The sequence below is a fragment of the Gymnogyps californianus genome, chromosome 1 (genome assembly GCF_018139145.2).
Source record: "Gymnogyps californianus isolate 813 chromosome 1, ASM1813914v2, whole genome shotgun sequence".
NCBI classification, from domain to species: domain Eukaryota; kingdom Metazoa; phylum Chordata; class Aves; order Accipitriformes; family Cathartidae; genus Gymnogyps; species Gymnogyps californianus.
This window is the reverse complement of record NC_059471.1, coordinates 155,960,972-155,977,127: the sequence shown is the minus strand read 5'-3', so window position 1 is coordinate 155,977,127 and position 16,156 is coordinate 155,960,972. Positions and strand designations below refer to the sequence as shown.

The 16,156-nt window shown below is 43.4% G+C and overlaps 1 protein-coding gene across 1 annotated transcript in view; it reads right to left on the bottom strand.

Annotated features, from left to right (window-relative positions):
* Window positions 1-16,156, bottom strand: part of TBXAS1 (thromboxane A synthase 1) — a 233,206-nt gene that overhangs the window by 94,554 nt on the left and 122,496 nt on the right. Inside the window, exon 5 of the mRNA XM_050899408.1 lies at window positions 7,623-7,739. Coding sequence (XP_050755365.1) covers window positions 7,623-7,739 — 117 coding nt within the window. The remainder of the gene's footprint in view (window positions 1-7,622; window positions 7,740-16,156) is intronic.

The window sequence follows — 16,156 nt, the reverse complement described above, 5'->3', positions numbered from 1 at the left end:
ATGGCTCTTTCTCCATATAGACTGCTGAGAGATCTTTACAGCCTACAATTTAATACCACAGTCTTGCCTCAACAATTATGCCAAGCATCAGCAGACATACGCACAGAAACCTGCCTTTCCTTCCTGAACAAGCTCTTTCAGCATACGGATGTCAACAAACATGAGAACAGACTTGTCCTACTCCTCTGACATTCTTGTTACCAAAAAAGACTTACTGCAGCCTCTCAGCACACTCCAAGAGCTATGCAGCCTGCCCAGCCAAGTCCATTTTGCTTGGCACTTCTACCTCTGTGAAACTGGCATAACACTTTGTGCACAGGCACACTGCCATCCTAACACATGGGCAAGACTATACGCAGTCAAAAGGCCAATGCAGGAGCATCCAACTTGTTTTCCAAAGGCAGAAGTCTGAGTCAAGAATGTGTCTAGCTGCTCTCAAGGTCCCATACCTATATGGGACGGAGCAGGTTGTCGCTATTTCAGTTCAAAGCCGGATTGATTTGGGCTTTGCCACAGTCTCACAAGACAATTCTAAAGCTGGATTAGTATTTGGTAAAAGTAGCTCTATGTGTTTGGGAGGTGCACACCACGTTATGTGGCAGTTTTCTTCCCCTTTTGGCTTTCTAAAGAAGGTCCCCTGCAGTGAGCTTCTTCTCAAATGGTTCAACAAAATTAACATGTTTCTGTTCAACAGATTGAACCAGGGTGAAACGCTTTATAATCTCTGGGTCCAGCCCCCCCGATGAACTGAACCAGTCAAGGAGAACAAAATGAAAATCCATATTTTAACAGGTATGATATTTCCTAAACAGATGGCGATCATTTCAGATTTTCCTTTTATTGCCTTATTTTCTCTTTTATTCTTCATCACATCACCAGACCTGAAACCACCCAGCTGGTTGCTATTGCTTTCCAACAGCTGGCAGAGATGGCAGGGGCACGTATGCCTGGCCAGGGCATCTCACAGCACCTCTGCACTTTCCACATTCCACCAGCCTTTCAAAATACCGTTGCAATTCATCTCTAGCCATAAGATATTTTTATTAGCAAATCTAACCAGGAAAATGGGGAGGGGGGCACATGGATTAGATTTATTGTTAGCATGATAGGACAGAGTCATATCATTGAGACAATTATGTGCATATGAAAGCTATGGGGGATATCTACTCGGGAATCCTGGGTTCGGGTTTGGGTTTTTATTCCTCTGAGGGACATAAATTAGTCCAAGATTGCTAACTACAAAGACCACAGACTGAAACATTCTCAAGTCCCTTAACACTTTAAACTCTTTGTTCAATTATCAAGAAAAATAAAGTAGCGTTGGGGGAGGTGAACTATACCAAACTTTGAAAACCGGCACAGAAACAGACATGTTGATCTGCACTGCCTTGGATATCAGTAACTTCCTATATATTATCATTTGCCAGTCAGAACATAAAAGCTGCATAACCTGCCTGAGATTCAGTTCTTGGTGGGTAAACAAACCCCAGCTGCTCTGTGTTCAGATTGGCTGAGAGTAACAGGATGAAGAAAAATCTAAACAATATGGTCCCTGTAAATATTTGATCTGCCAGTTATCTAATAGCAAGAGTAGCCCAGAGTCCAAATTTCTTTCTTTCTGCCAAAGAAGAGCATTTGGGGTTAGGGTTTTCATGATGCCAGGGGCTTTGCTGTATAAATCCTGCCAATATGCTATTTGGCACATAACAACAATTAGTTTCTGATTCGGCGTACGCACAGTGCATGGGGATGTTTGCACTGTTCAAAGGCATCAGAGTCACGTTCCTCTAGTTAGATGTGGTCCTCAGTATTCACTATTTTTATCCCCCTTATTATTAGCACCCAAACTATAAAGTAGAAGGCTGGATCACATTCGCTGTAGACAAACACACTGGAGACTTTACTGTTCACATACAGTACACAGAAGTTGTGTTGGGCCTCCTGTCCCACAAATGGGATGAAATATAAGGAAGGAGAAGGAAAAAGGATACATCCCTAACATAAGAATTGCTTCTGCACCAGATTTCAAGTCCCTGACTAAAACCAGGAAAAGAGCAGAGTGTCAGGAAGATGTTTGTGAGAGGATTTGTTTCCATCACCTCACAGTGGGGCCTTGCTATTCATGGGCACAACTTACCAAAGTGAGCAACTCAACCAGACACTGACTTGTGGCTCAAGGATATGCACATTTCACATATCAGCTTTTACGTTAGTGATTTGCTTTGTCTCAGGTGAGTACATTTGCTTTGCTGAGTAACTAGCAATTTCCAGAGACCCTTCCAAAATGCCTCTGACCAATATGCATGAGCAGAGTAAGAGCAAATCAAGGAAACCTCAATGGTTGGACTGTCAGATCTTATGTCCTAGTGGGACCTGGAAGATCTACATACCAGAGAGTGACACTAGAGGATTTTCCTGCACTGTTCTGCCATGTTATCACAAGTTCTGCCTTGTGTCTCCCTTCGTTTGAAAGAAAATGCTTCAACACAAACTCCACTTCACAGGTTATTTAGGACAATGCTACATTATGCTGTGCTCTCTTCTTTAATTTTTGTGTTCTGTTTTTTTAATGGTTGGTTAATGGAGGAGAGGATTCCCAGCATACTGATAGAAGATGACAAGACTACTGCAGCACCATCAGAATAAATAAAAATCAATAGGTTTTCTGCTGGTGTTGGCTGTAAAAGAGAGCAAAGCTATTTATCAAGTCTGACAAGGGGTTCAGAACTGCAGGATCATCACAGGCACCACAGCAAAAAGAAGAGGAACAAAATAAGAAATACTAAATAGGGAATTAAGATTGGTACAGAAAGATCACTAACATATCAGCTTGTTTCAATACATAATAGCTGTGGAGAGCATGTGTGGTAGGGTTGACCCTGGCTGGATGCCAGGTGCCCACCAAAGCCGCTCTATCACTCCCCTCCTCAACTGGACAGGGGAGAGAAAATAAAACAAAAGGCTCGTGGGTCAAGATAAGGACAGGGAGATCACTCACCAATTACCGTCATGGGCAAAACAGACTCGACTTGGGGAAAAATTAGTTTAATTTATTACTAGTCAAATCAGAGCAGGATAATAAGAAATAGAACCATATCTTAAAACACGTTCCCCCCACCCCTCCCTTCTTCCCGGGCTTAACTTTACTCCCAATTTTCTCTGCCTCCTCCCCGCCCTGAGCAGCGCAGGGGGATGGGGAATGGGGGTTTCGGTCAGTTCATCACACGTTGTTTCTGCCGCTCCTTCCTCCTCGGGGGAGGACTCCTCACACTCTTCCCCTGCTCCAGCATGGGGTCCCTCCCATGGGAGACAGTCCTCCACGAACTTCTCCAAAGTGAGTCCTTCCCATGGGCTACAGTTCTTCATGAACTGCTCCAGCGTGGGTCCCATCCACAGGGTGCAGTCCTTCAGGAGCAGACTGCTCCAGCGTGGGTCCCCCACGGGGTCACAAGTCCTGCCAGCAAACCTGCTCCAGCGTGGGCTCCTCTCTCCACGGGGCCACAGGTCCTGCCAGGAGCCTGCTCCAGCGCAGGCTTCCCACAGGGTCACAGCGTCCTTCAGGCATCCACCTGCTCTGGCGTGGGGTCCTCCATGGGCTGCAGGTGGATATCTGCTCCACTGTGGACCTCCATGGGCTGCAGGGGGACAGCCTGTCTCACCATGGTCTTCACCACGGGCTGCAGAGGAATCTCTGCTCTGGCGCCTGGAGCACCTCCTCCCCCTCCTTCTTCACTGACCTTGGTGTCTGCGGAGTTGTTCCTCTCACATCTTCTCACTCCTCTCTCTTGCTGCAACTGCAACTCCCCTGTAACTTCTTTTCCCTTTCTTAAATATGCTATCACAGAGGCGCTACCACTGTTGCTGCTTGGCTTGGCCTTGGCCAGCGGCGGGTCTGTCTTGGAACCCGCTGGCATTAACTTTATCGGACATAGGGAAAGCTTCTAGCAGCTTCTCACAGAAGCCAACCCTGTAGCCCCCCGCTACCAAAACCTTGCCACACAAACCCAATACAGCATGACAGGAACACCGGGGAATGCTTCTTTTCCTTAAGGACCCCCAGGTATTTTACTTCACCAATTCCTTATGAGTTATATCTTGGATCAACTTTCAGTGGTCAGTATTATTCCCATTTAACAGATGAAAGTCATTTCATGCACAGAGAATTTAAGTAGCTTCTGTCAGAATCCCCACAGGCAGTCAATGATGGCAGAGTTGGAAGTGAAATTTCTTGGGTCTCCTGCCTCCTATCTCTCATTTCTCATTCTTAGTGCTCCCATAGCAATGGCACTATAAGGTCCATTCAGGGATCTCACTGGAAAGAGTTTATTATCAAATCTGCTACCAACTCCAGTGGCATCTCATGTGGGATGCTACCAAATCTTACTGCAGGATCAAGCTTAGAAGTCTATTGATTTATGCTATGCTCACCACTATAGTATTTGAATTTAATGCTATCTGGAGCCAAAACTTCCTTCAGTTGGAGCGGACTGCTTTACTAATCTTTACATACTCTTTAGAAAAAGAAAATTAAAAAGGCAGAACACACAATGTATAGAAATCTATAAAAGCAACAGTGCAACGGTGCACGGCTTTTAAAGAGAAATTGAGGAGACAGAGAGAGAAAGCTGGAGAAGATACTAGAAAATCTTGAAAAATGTTAGGAAAACAACTCTCTGCATACACGCAGCAATCAGTACACTGGCTAGCCAACAGCTCTATAACCTCTAGTTTCAGTTAATTGCTTGCAACTTTGCAACCTTCAAAATTTCTGGGATCAACTTTTCCTCATTTGGTGACTGGCTGTTGGAGATTTTTGCCAAACTAAGGGGAAATTCCTCAAGCTTAGTGCACTTCTCCGTGGCACTACACGGCTTCCGTGGAGAGACAAGGGCAAAGTACACCTCTGTCCCCAGCCACAGCAGTTAGATGCCTCTGTGGGGCATCGCAGGTCAAACCTTAGCCACATACATTAGCTCTGTCTTGGGTTTTGTCCTCCAGCAGCCAGGCCAGAGAGTGGATGACCGGCTTCTTGTTCTTGCTAGTGCTGAAGCTGTCTTTTAGCCTAGTAGTAGATTCTTGTGTTTCTGAAATGGAGATATCAGGAATCTACACTCAACTCTCTGGCCCTCTGTGCATCTTTTATCTGAAGTGATTGCTATGGGGAGCACAAGGAGTTGTTAACATTTATTGCTCTGTCACAGGCTAATAGCTCCCTGTTCTCTCAGAGCATCCAGACAGACAAGTCTATGTTCGGAGTGGCACTAGGAGCTGCAGTGCTCGAGGGGAACCACTCTCCAAAGCCACTTGGGAGGTCTGCAGTCTCTCCAGCATCACTGGGGAGTTTGCAAAGGGAAATGAAGGCAAGGCACACATCCAAAGTGAACAGAAAGGAAGACTTTGGTGTGGGGTTTTGTCAGAGCTCAGATCTCTGTGGCAAAGGAATCAATGTCTTAGAAGAAATGAGGAATGTGTCTAGCAGTATTTATAAATACGTATAAAACAACATATCCAGGTTCTTATGCAATAAATTAATACAAAAACTAGCTTATTTGTAACTCCTTTGAGGTAGAGAGGAAGAGTTTATTATAAAAAGGATGTCTTCTACATAACTCTGAATACTCTGTAGTATGGCAAATACTAGAACATGGTATTTTTATTTCCATGCTCCTGTAGAGGTTCTGAGAGAGTACTAAACATGGGAGAGTTAAAGTGAGATCATAATTAATGAGCATTGATTTCCTTTGAGAAGTATTGGTATGGCTTCTAAATTAAGCAACAGCAAGAGAAGCGCATGGGCGAGGACTTAAGTTGCATTAACTTCAAATCCCAGGACTGTTCATGTATTTGGGTAGAAAACGAAATGCAAGGCTGAGGAGTGCATCCATTCAAAAGAGGTTCTTAATCTCACATGGACTTACTGCAAGTGCCTCTCTGTGTAGGGATGGACTGCCTTCTGGTGAAGACATGGGACAGAGGAACAAAGCTGGGCCTTTCAGAGACACCTTCTCCACTCCTTGTTTTCCCACTTTCTGTACACTGGGAGGAGAAAGTGACCATTTCCAGGTCACCTTAAGCCCGCGCACAAGCGCACTCCTTCCACAGAGTTTGGAAGAGGCAACACAGGGAAAGCTGATCATCAGGCTAAAAATAAAGATCTCAATTTTTGCATGTGAGACAGCTACCAGGCACTAGCCAGCCCTCCATTTTACCTCCTACCACTACTCCTGCGTTGCAGCTCCACCACCAAGCAGTGTGAAGTGAGCACCGTGACTTCTTGTCCCGCCCCGGTTTAATTGGTCAAACCCTGCAAACCCATGCATGCCCAGCCCCAAAGCACAATGCCCAGGGCCTCCGCCTGCTCGCCCTCACCGTTCTCCTCAGTCAAGTCTGCCCGGCTGGTGCCGGCAGAGGTTGCTCTCCGCAAATTGAGGGGAGCGCGGCTTTATCTTTTGTTAGTCCGCCAGCAAAGAGCCGATGACCTGCAGTAAGGCAGATTAATTTCCGCTAGGAAAATGCAAAACTCTCCTCTCCCCACCATGCCATGAGCAACTAATCACTTGCATATTTAAACATCCTCGCCTTGCTAAAATTTCGTGATGGAGCCGGTGACAGAGCAAATGTCGGGGCGCATAACCAATGGCATTGTCAGTCGTGATTAATCAGCATCTCCGCCAGGCTGGCGACCAATTAGAATTTACCATAATAAGGAGGTGACAGCCAGCGTTGCTAAGCGACCGCTGTCTATAGAGCTGGGAGAGCCAGACACATTTAGATGTTACTGTGGATTTCGACAGCGGCATGTCAAAACAACACAAGCGTCTGCCCAGTGGAAAATTTTACAACCCAGGACTGGGCACTGGAGTGAGGCATGGTTCCCTTTCAGAATAAAATACATAAAGAAAGAGGTGGTTTTTGTTGTGGTGGTTTTTTTTTCCCTTGAAAGAAGACTTTAACCAGTCAATCATTTATCTGCATTTAATTAAGAGATATTGTGTCACTGGAATAGGACTTTGTTACCAGGTAATGGGTTCCCATGGCTAAGTAAATGCTGAGACATTTATACGAAATTAGCAGCAGGTCAGCGCGAAGACATTTATTTTCAGTCAGGGGTATTTATCTGGCAATGACATTCTGTTCCAGTGACTAATTTTATTATATGAAAGGATTAAAGAATAAAAGGGGGGGGGGGAGGAGATGGAGAAATGAAAATAGACTGACAGCAGTTCCCATGTTAACGTGAGAGCTGCTGACTCTGCAAATCATGAAAAGCTATGTTCCAACTGGGAGCAATAACCTTTCCCGTACTTTAGCTTACTTCTAACAGGGCGGGGGGGAGGAAGGTGTAAGGGTCCTTTTTGAGTTTGCTACACTTTTATGGACAAACTGGCTTATATAAAGACAGAGGATCATATCCTCAGGTGAGCTATTCTGATTTCACCAGTCTATGACCTGGACCACACCATACGTACGCTCTACTGCACATGCTCTTCAGGTCTAAATAAACCGGCACAAAGTAACAGGTTTTACCTATCCTTAATATGGACCTATATAAAGTAGATGCCTGCGCAAAAGAAAATGACGATGTATTCTTAATTATGAAAGCAGCACTGTCTATACCTTACCTCTTTCAGTTTGGTATCGCTGAAGGCTGGGGTCAGGAGGCTCCGGACACACTTCCATCTGTCATCACGAAGACAAAGGATGCTGTCAAGCATTGGCTTGGAAATCAAGTTCGGCTTCTAAGTCAAAAGAAAACACGATTCACTTTTTAACACAAATGCAACTAGAGCTACTTGAGACTCTGGAACTTGGAAAGATTGGCCATGAATGGTGTTGCATTGCTGTCCCACAACAACAGAGGTTCGAATCAGTCCCAAATACCAAGCTAAACATGGATGAGGCTGGACAAAATTTCCCTTTTGCTGCACGCATTTCCTCTTGGGCTTGTAAAAGCCCCGGGCCAGTCCAGTAACTCCTTGCTCAGACTGTTCTGGTTCTGCTGTTCCTGGTGTTCTCCTGCAATTGCCAGTTCTCCTTTGCTGAACCCTGGCTTCTTTCCTCCCTTTCAAAGGTGACTAGCAAGAGGACCTGTCAACACTCCCTCTCCATGTGACATGAGTGCCAACACACCGCATGAGGGTGTTGGTGGGGGACATGATTTCTGGTGACAGCTGGTATGTCAGACTGTTACATGCATTTTAAAAGTCTTTAGAAAATACGTTTATTAGAAAGCAAGTCCCAGTCCTTACTCTGTCTATAAGGAACACTCTCACTAAGAAGTCATGGCCTGGGACTCTTACAGCTTCAGCAGTTGGTCAAACATAGTAGTTTAAGGCACTGCCCCATGAAGTTCTGTACGAAGATGACTGCTATGGATTTGCTAAATTTTAATCCCCCCGCCCCAACTAAGAAATCGCTATCCAGAGAATAGTGATATTCCCCAAGGAGTAAAAGGATAAAAAAGATGAAAGAGGAAGCATGTCAGAAAACAATGCAATTATGCCTGGAAGAGGCATCAGGAGATGTCCAGCCCCACAGCAGAATCTGCTACAACTTATATTATTGCCAGAGGATGTTTCCTAATTGTTCTTGAAGGCCTCCAACAATGGAGATTCAATAACCTCCCCACGCAAACTCTTCCAGTGCTGGACTACTTTTACCATGGTAGCACCATCTCTCTTGCTGGAACTTACAGTCTTTAGTCTTTGAGCTGTCACAGGCATATAAAACAGGTTATTCTCTCCCTCTTTGCAGCAGCCCATATACACAGAAGGCTATAATAACCACTAATCATATTGCTGCCATGTACCCCAAATAACACCAATTCACTCAATACGTACTTATCAGTCATGTCCTCTGGGACCATTTGTTCAGTCTTGTTGCTTTCCCTCTGCATAGTCTCGTTGATTTACATCTTTCTCAAGGTATAGTTTCCTGTGACTTGACATGGTACCCCAGACAAGGAAGGATTTTTTTTTTCCATACATTCTGCAGGCTATATTCCTCTCTGTTCACCCCGGAATGCTACATACCACAGCATGACAATGTCGACTCATGTACTGGCTTGTGGTTCCCTGCAACTCTCAGACTTTTTTCTGAATAATGACTCCCTAGGAAGTTATTCCCCGGCCTTTATCATTAAAGTTGGTTACTCCTAAGAGTCATATATAGAACATGTCCTTGTTGAACTGTGACCGTTCTTTTTATGATTACTTCTTCAACTGATCAAGACCCCTTTGAATTGTAGCCTTTTCTTTCATAGTGTCTTTCAGGCTTACCAGCTTAGTGCCTTCTAAATAAATTGTTATCGCACTCAGTGCCATCATCTAACCCATTAACAAAAGTACAAAATAGCACTTGCAAAGAAGCCACCTCTGGGATCCTCCCAGCTCATGCTTCCCTTCCAACAGTGGACTGTTTCCAAACACATTCCAAGTCATCTCCAATCAGTATTTCAGGTATTGTACAGCAATGTCCTCCAGACAAACCATCTTAAAATTGGTGGGTGGGGGTGGAAGGTGTACAGTTCTGTAGATATCAGGCTGTACAGAGACACTCATTTGCACGTAAGATCTTCTGGCACCCAGGCCCCTGCCTACCTGCCCAGGATAGCAGTGGCAGTACAGTCCCCATGTTATCAGTAGCAGCAGTATCCGCTTTACTGGGAAAGACCCACAAAAACCAAAGACACTCTGGCCTTCCCAATGCCATCTGTTGATCCCTTTCACCCTGTAATATTTTCTTTCAGTCCTTCTTTCATTACTAATGTACATGAAAAATGAGTTCTTACCACCTGTTACATACCTGGATACTTTCATCTCATTTTGTGCCTCAAGACTTCTGATTTTATTGTCCCTACATGCTATTTTTTTATCCTTGTTCTTGGAAATCTGACCTACTTCCCACTCTGTAAAAAAAATTCTTCTCTTCAGAGGCCATGAAGAGCTGACAATTTAGCTACACTGGTCTTCTACTGCACTTCCTTAACTTTCCTCCTTATTGGAAGAGTTTGCGCTTAATATCTTTTCTTTAAGGAGCTGCCAGCTCTCCTTAACACCTTTTTCCTTTACACTTGCCAGAATCTTGCTACCCTGCATAAGCTTGTAAAATGCAGAAGCCTATTTTATATTGCAAATAGGCTAATGGGATAGTTTTACATTCTCAGCAACACCACCCAGTGTAGTAAACTAATGTCACTGAGCTGACACTACAGACCAGTTTTGAGCAAAGATGAGCTGTTTTTAAGTAGAAGAGTACATAGCAGGATATTAACCTGAAGGAAGAGACTGACTCAGATACTCTCATCAGATGACTACTGTAAGATAAAATATGGGCACATTTTTAATGTATACATAGACTATCCTATTTCGTGCAATAACAAGGAAAACTTGGGACAGGCTGTCAAAGCTGAAGTGGTTTGGATTGTTTTCTCTGAGTATCCTCTTTAAATAAATGATCTGTTTTCTAACTTGTCAGTAGGTATCTGTTCTGAGGATCAGAAGTGCAGCTAGAGAGACCATCACTCACTGGACCGCTGCCTCATTTGTTACAGATATTCAAAGGCACAGTAGAATCAGAAGAAAGACGCTCCGGACAACTGGAAATTAGCATTGTCCTTGGAGAAAGTACTGTATGCTAGCCTCTGCTCCACAGTTCTTATGTACTGCTAGAGAAGCCCTTTACACTAAATCTTGACTCAGGTAGTCACCAAATAAGTATTCCTCATATCTTTGGTCTTCAGTTTCAAGCCCTGAGGCCTAGATTGCAGAGCTCCTGAGCATTCACTAATGCCACTGAAGTCAACAACAGGGAATGTGCCTTGATCACATGAAATGCATGAGTCCAAGAAATCAGGTCATTGAACGGGGCCCCCAAATTAGCAAACACTCTCAGACCTGTGCTTCAACCACCAGCCTTCACTCGTGATTTATAAAGTGGAGATATCACATCACCTCCTCAGAACTGCTAATGATACATTAACATTTCTGAGGCACTCAGAAACTACAGTGAAAGAGCAGAATAACAATTCCCACAAAGAAATAACTGATTTTGTCTTCCAAGCAAGGTTTGAATAGTGTACAGAAAAAAAAAAAAAAGGAAAAAATTATAAGGCAACACTTGGAAAAGTATTTTGCATCCACTCCTAAATTGAAGGCTGCCCAATCTGTGCATTCTGTAAGACAAATCTCCTCTGGAAGACAAGGCTCCACTTAGATAATAACAGATGTGGTATAAATCTGACTGCATTTGCCTTGAAAGCAAAGCCCCTTCCTAAAACCAAACATTCACCCTAAAAATGCTCCTAATTGCATAAAGACTGTATATAGCGCATTCACAGAGAGGGGCCCAGTTACTGAACAGAAAGCCTGTTAACTATAATGCTATAACTACGACACTAACCATAGCATTGCCTTTTTAGCACTCTACTTTATGTCAGTAATGCTCCCTTAACATATTTTTGGTGTGTGTAGTATATATGTATAAAAGCTGCAAGGAAGGAAAGACAATTTTGGCCATAAATTATTTTACTCTGTCTCTTTAAACTGGGTACACAAAAACATGTTTGTGTTTATTGGAATAGCATCAGCGTGACTGACAGTGTATAGCGGATTTAATTTATCAGGTTTTCCTTATCGTTTCTGCAAACACTTTCCTCCTAATTGCATAATCTATGTTACAGGTTCATATAGCAGGAATGAAAATGGATTTGGTATGAGAATGAGCCTGAAATATCTTAGTGAAAGATGAAGTGTCACCTCTCTCTGAATGGACAAAGTACTAGCTGTATCTGAGAATTCTTGAGCCTATAAGAATCACTAAAAAAATTACCATGGGAGGCAGCTGTAATATTTTCAGGGGTGGGATTTTGGTTTTTAGGCGGGGAAGGAGGTTGCTTTTAAGTCAAATGCAATCAGACTCATATTCCATCTAGCATTATCTAAATACTCAACTACTGCTCTGCGCTTCCTTCTCCTGTGTAATCAACCATTTCTGACCGCGGTACAGTAATGCTGCATGAAAACTACAGGCAGCATGGTAATCTACTGCAGCATACCTGCAAGTGCTACTGAGTTCCCACAATCACAGACATGCCATCAGAAAAAACAAAGAAAATTGGAGGGATATGCTTCCAAATAAATCCTTTAAAACACTAGTGCTTTTAAAACAGAAAACAAAATAACGTTTGCAGATGAGCAGCATCTTTGCAACTGATGCAAGAATTCCCTCCCCATTAAGCTGTTCCTTAGACTGACCCTTCAGACCCAGTTACTGGCTTGTTTGTCCCTGAGTCAATTTGGCTTGCTGTGTATTACTAAATAATTCAGGCAAGCAAATCTTCTCTGGCTCTGAGACCAAGTGGTACAGAACACTTCCTGTCCCCGAGGTTAAATCACTTTCCTGAAGAGATCGGCCATATCCAAACTGCTTATGGTTGTGGTGCATGTTCACCTCCTGAACTGTGCCCAGACCATGCCTGGGGGACAGCTAGTCGATACAGAACAAAACCATGCTAAGAAGCATGTCAACATGGACATCTGTAGGACCTACTCATGCACTAATTAATACCCTGTCCCTATTTTATTCTGGAGTATAACTGTAGCTAAGAAGCATGTCAACATGGACATCTGTAGGACCTACTCATGCACTAATTAATACCCTGTCCCTATTTTATTCTGGAGTATAACTGTAGCCTTGTGTGATTCATAAATCATTTGCTCCTTTTCTGAGTTTGTCACTAGCAGGCTAGACTGAACCTCTGGTAGCCAGCAATGACTGCCGGGAGCAGGAGGAAGGGCAGTAGCACCACGATGTTCCCTCAGAAACCTTCTCTTCTTCCTTTGGTAGAAAAATGAAGGATGAAGGTTTGCAACCAGCAGAAGAAAGCTAATGCAGCCACGCACTCTTAAAATATTCTGAATAGGTGAATCTTCAAAGAACCTAAAGGGTACTTCTAAAGACTTTTAAAAACCTACTAGCTCCGAAACCTACGATATAAACCATTCAACTCCTCAGAACCAGCTGCCAATCTACTCCGTGTGCTTTGACAACACAGCAAGAAATGAAACTCTATAAAACAGGATCTCAGAAACTTTGTTATCTTAAACTTAGACTTAATCATAGCCTAGTGCTAACAAAACCAATCAAAAAAGATTTACTTTGGCTGGAGCCAACCCTCAGCACTGAAAGCCTGGTGAGATTCAAACAAGGAACGAAGCTCTAGAGCACCCAAAATCCCAAATCCTAACAGTAGCTCCAACACTAATTCTGGCATTAGTCATACCTAGCAAACACCATTTGCCTTCATGTAAATCCTTAGCTTTCTCCAGGAAAGGATCCAGCTTTAACTGGAATCCCATGCCCATGCTCCCCTGAACTCTAGCCCTAGTCTCAACCCTACAACCCATGCTAATGAGAGACATTCGCTCCTCTCACCTCCAGCCTTTCTTCTGTACTCTTGGACATTGCAGTATCCAGGGTAAAGTCTAGCTCTGGGTTCCCCCCACCCTTTTCCCTTTTTGGGGAAATTTTTGGGGTATGTTCCCAATGCAAGAGGTCGTCCTTCTCCCAGCCCTCGTGCCTGCCATGCAGTATCTGTGATAGCTCTAGGGGGAACAGGTCTAGCCTTTCTCTCCCTGGGTGAGCTCCAGAAGTGATGAGCAAGCAGCAGCACTGGCACATCAGTGGGTTAATTTGTTCATCTTCTTATTTTCAAAGAGGGTTGCTGTCCTTCTCTTACTAAAAATGCACTTGTGATTCGGTATTGCCGTCCTACTTAAGAAACTGCATTTTTAAATTTAATTTAATTTAATGAAATGAAATTTAATGAAAAACCAGAGAGAAAGTTTGTAGCACGAAAAGAAGACTCTATCCCCATACCTCAGACAGGAATTATTCATAAAATCTTTTCATAAGATTACTTGTTCAACCCCACTTGATTGACAGGTCATCACCACCAGTTCAGCCAGCAGGTGGAACCAGTAAGCCCATGAATTGCTCACACGGTATTTCATCCAGCCAGTGGCAGTGGCATGACACTTACAGATCAACATAACACTTCCTATTAAAAAAAGTAACAGAACACCCCCCCCCCCCCCCCCGAGATATCTCCAGGAATACATCTTACCAAGCCTGCATTAAGTGGATCATGAAAGTGGGAAGGCAGAAGATGCCTCCATATATTAGTTTTAAAAATTCCCTGTTGGTAAACTGATACAGTATATTCCTTAAAACTTGCTTGGTGTTCTGTAAGAGGAAAAGTCATGTTCAGCTCTCCCTGCATTCATGACATTCAAAAACACATTGTGTAGTAACTTCTGGTTGAACCAGGAGAGCACTGTGTTGCATGTTTTTAAAAACAAAAGAGAGTTCATTTATGTGACATACCCTGTAATTCATTATCATTTCCATCTAGCAGGTTCTTGCTTACACAGATGTTATAGCCACATCTCTTCAAAATGTGTATCTCTTCTCTTCACAAATCATCATCATATTGGAGCAAGACTCAACTCCTTGCCCAAAGATCACAGCCTTCACGGAGGGCAAAGGCCTGGCATCGCCCACTGAGCGCCGTGCCCCAGTGTGGGAGACCACTGGGTCCCTTCCACACCTCTGCTCTGCCTGCGAGGGGCCTCCCACTCATATAACACCAGAGGCAATCGCTACACACAGGTATTGTCTCTCCCAAAGTACATTCATGCTTCATTTGCCTTTCCAAAACTCCACATCCACAATCCTCAGATGCCACACACCGCACACTGCTGCTCCCGGGTGACTGAAGTCAGTCCTTCCTTGCACATTAAAACTATGTGCACAGATATTTCTTCACAAACACCTTCCCAAAAACCCTCCCTGATCATCGTTAACCCTGCCGATAGTCTATTACACTTTTTTCCCCTCCATAAAAGTCCATTTAAAACAAGTTTGATTTTAGTATCTATGATTTAGGAGGAGTTCATATGGCTGCAGAGGGAACAAGAAAATCACCAAACTAACTCCAAAAAGCTTATGTTGCTTTGCAATTTCATAGAAGTGTCTAGCAAAAGTTTTTAGCTTAATTTGAAACCAACATGCTTGCGAAGAAGGGAAGAAAATACCATGCATTATCTATTTCATTAAGCTTTTAGGTTCTCCTTGGTCATTAAGATACTTCAAAAGAGTGTTACAAGGTAGAATTGGTTTCAGTGATTACAGCAATTGTCTTCCACTCTACTGTATAGATCAGACTATACAAAAAGGCATCTCCAAGCCCATTCCTTTGTTGTCAAGTCAGGATCTCCAGCAACTGACTAATGGCTACTGTTCATCATTACTCATTGGAAAAAATGGCACAGCCAACACCAGCTTACAAGTAAATACTGGGTTTTTTTCCTCTCTGTGGCAAGCAGCTTGGAAACATCTGTTCTTGTCTTCGCAAACATTCTATTAAGTCATGGTTTTGTCAATAGAAACCAAAGCGAGTCATTGCAATGAGGTAAATATAACCATTCATAAACGCTAAAATAAACACATATGGCCTCCTGCAGTCTGACCCAGACTGATGCAAGTCACACATCATTCCATTTGTTGGTGTAAGCAAGATCAAAATTAAGTCCACGCCTTCATCAGTTTGCATATGGCGGTCAGTTTGCATATTTGGGGTCAAAACAATCAAACCAAAGAAAAAAGTATTTACTGTTAACTAATTAGGAGTTTTGGTATTATAAAAAAATTCAGGTTGTACTAGAGAACCTGTGCTCTATATGCAGTTTCTGCTGTGTCTGAGAAGCAGTTTTTAAACACAATATTTAAATCTACTTTCCAGCTGACGTAACTGGGCTTTTTAATGTTGGATCATAGAATGGTTTGGGTTGAAAGGGACCTTAAAGATCATCTAGTTCCAACCCCCCTGCCATGGGCAGGGACACCTTCCACTAGACCAGGTTGCTCAAAGCCCCATCCAACCTGCCCTTGAACACTTCCAGGGAGGGGGCATCCACAACTTCTCGGGGCAACCTCTTCCACTGCCTCACCACCCTCACAGTGAAGAATTTATGCCTTACACCTAATCTAAATCTACCCTCTTTCAGTTTAAAGCCATTACCCCTTGTCTATCACTACATGCCCTTGTAAAAAGTCCTTCTCCAGCTTTCTTGTAGGCCCCCTTTAGGTACTGGAA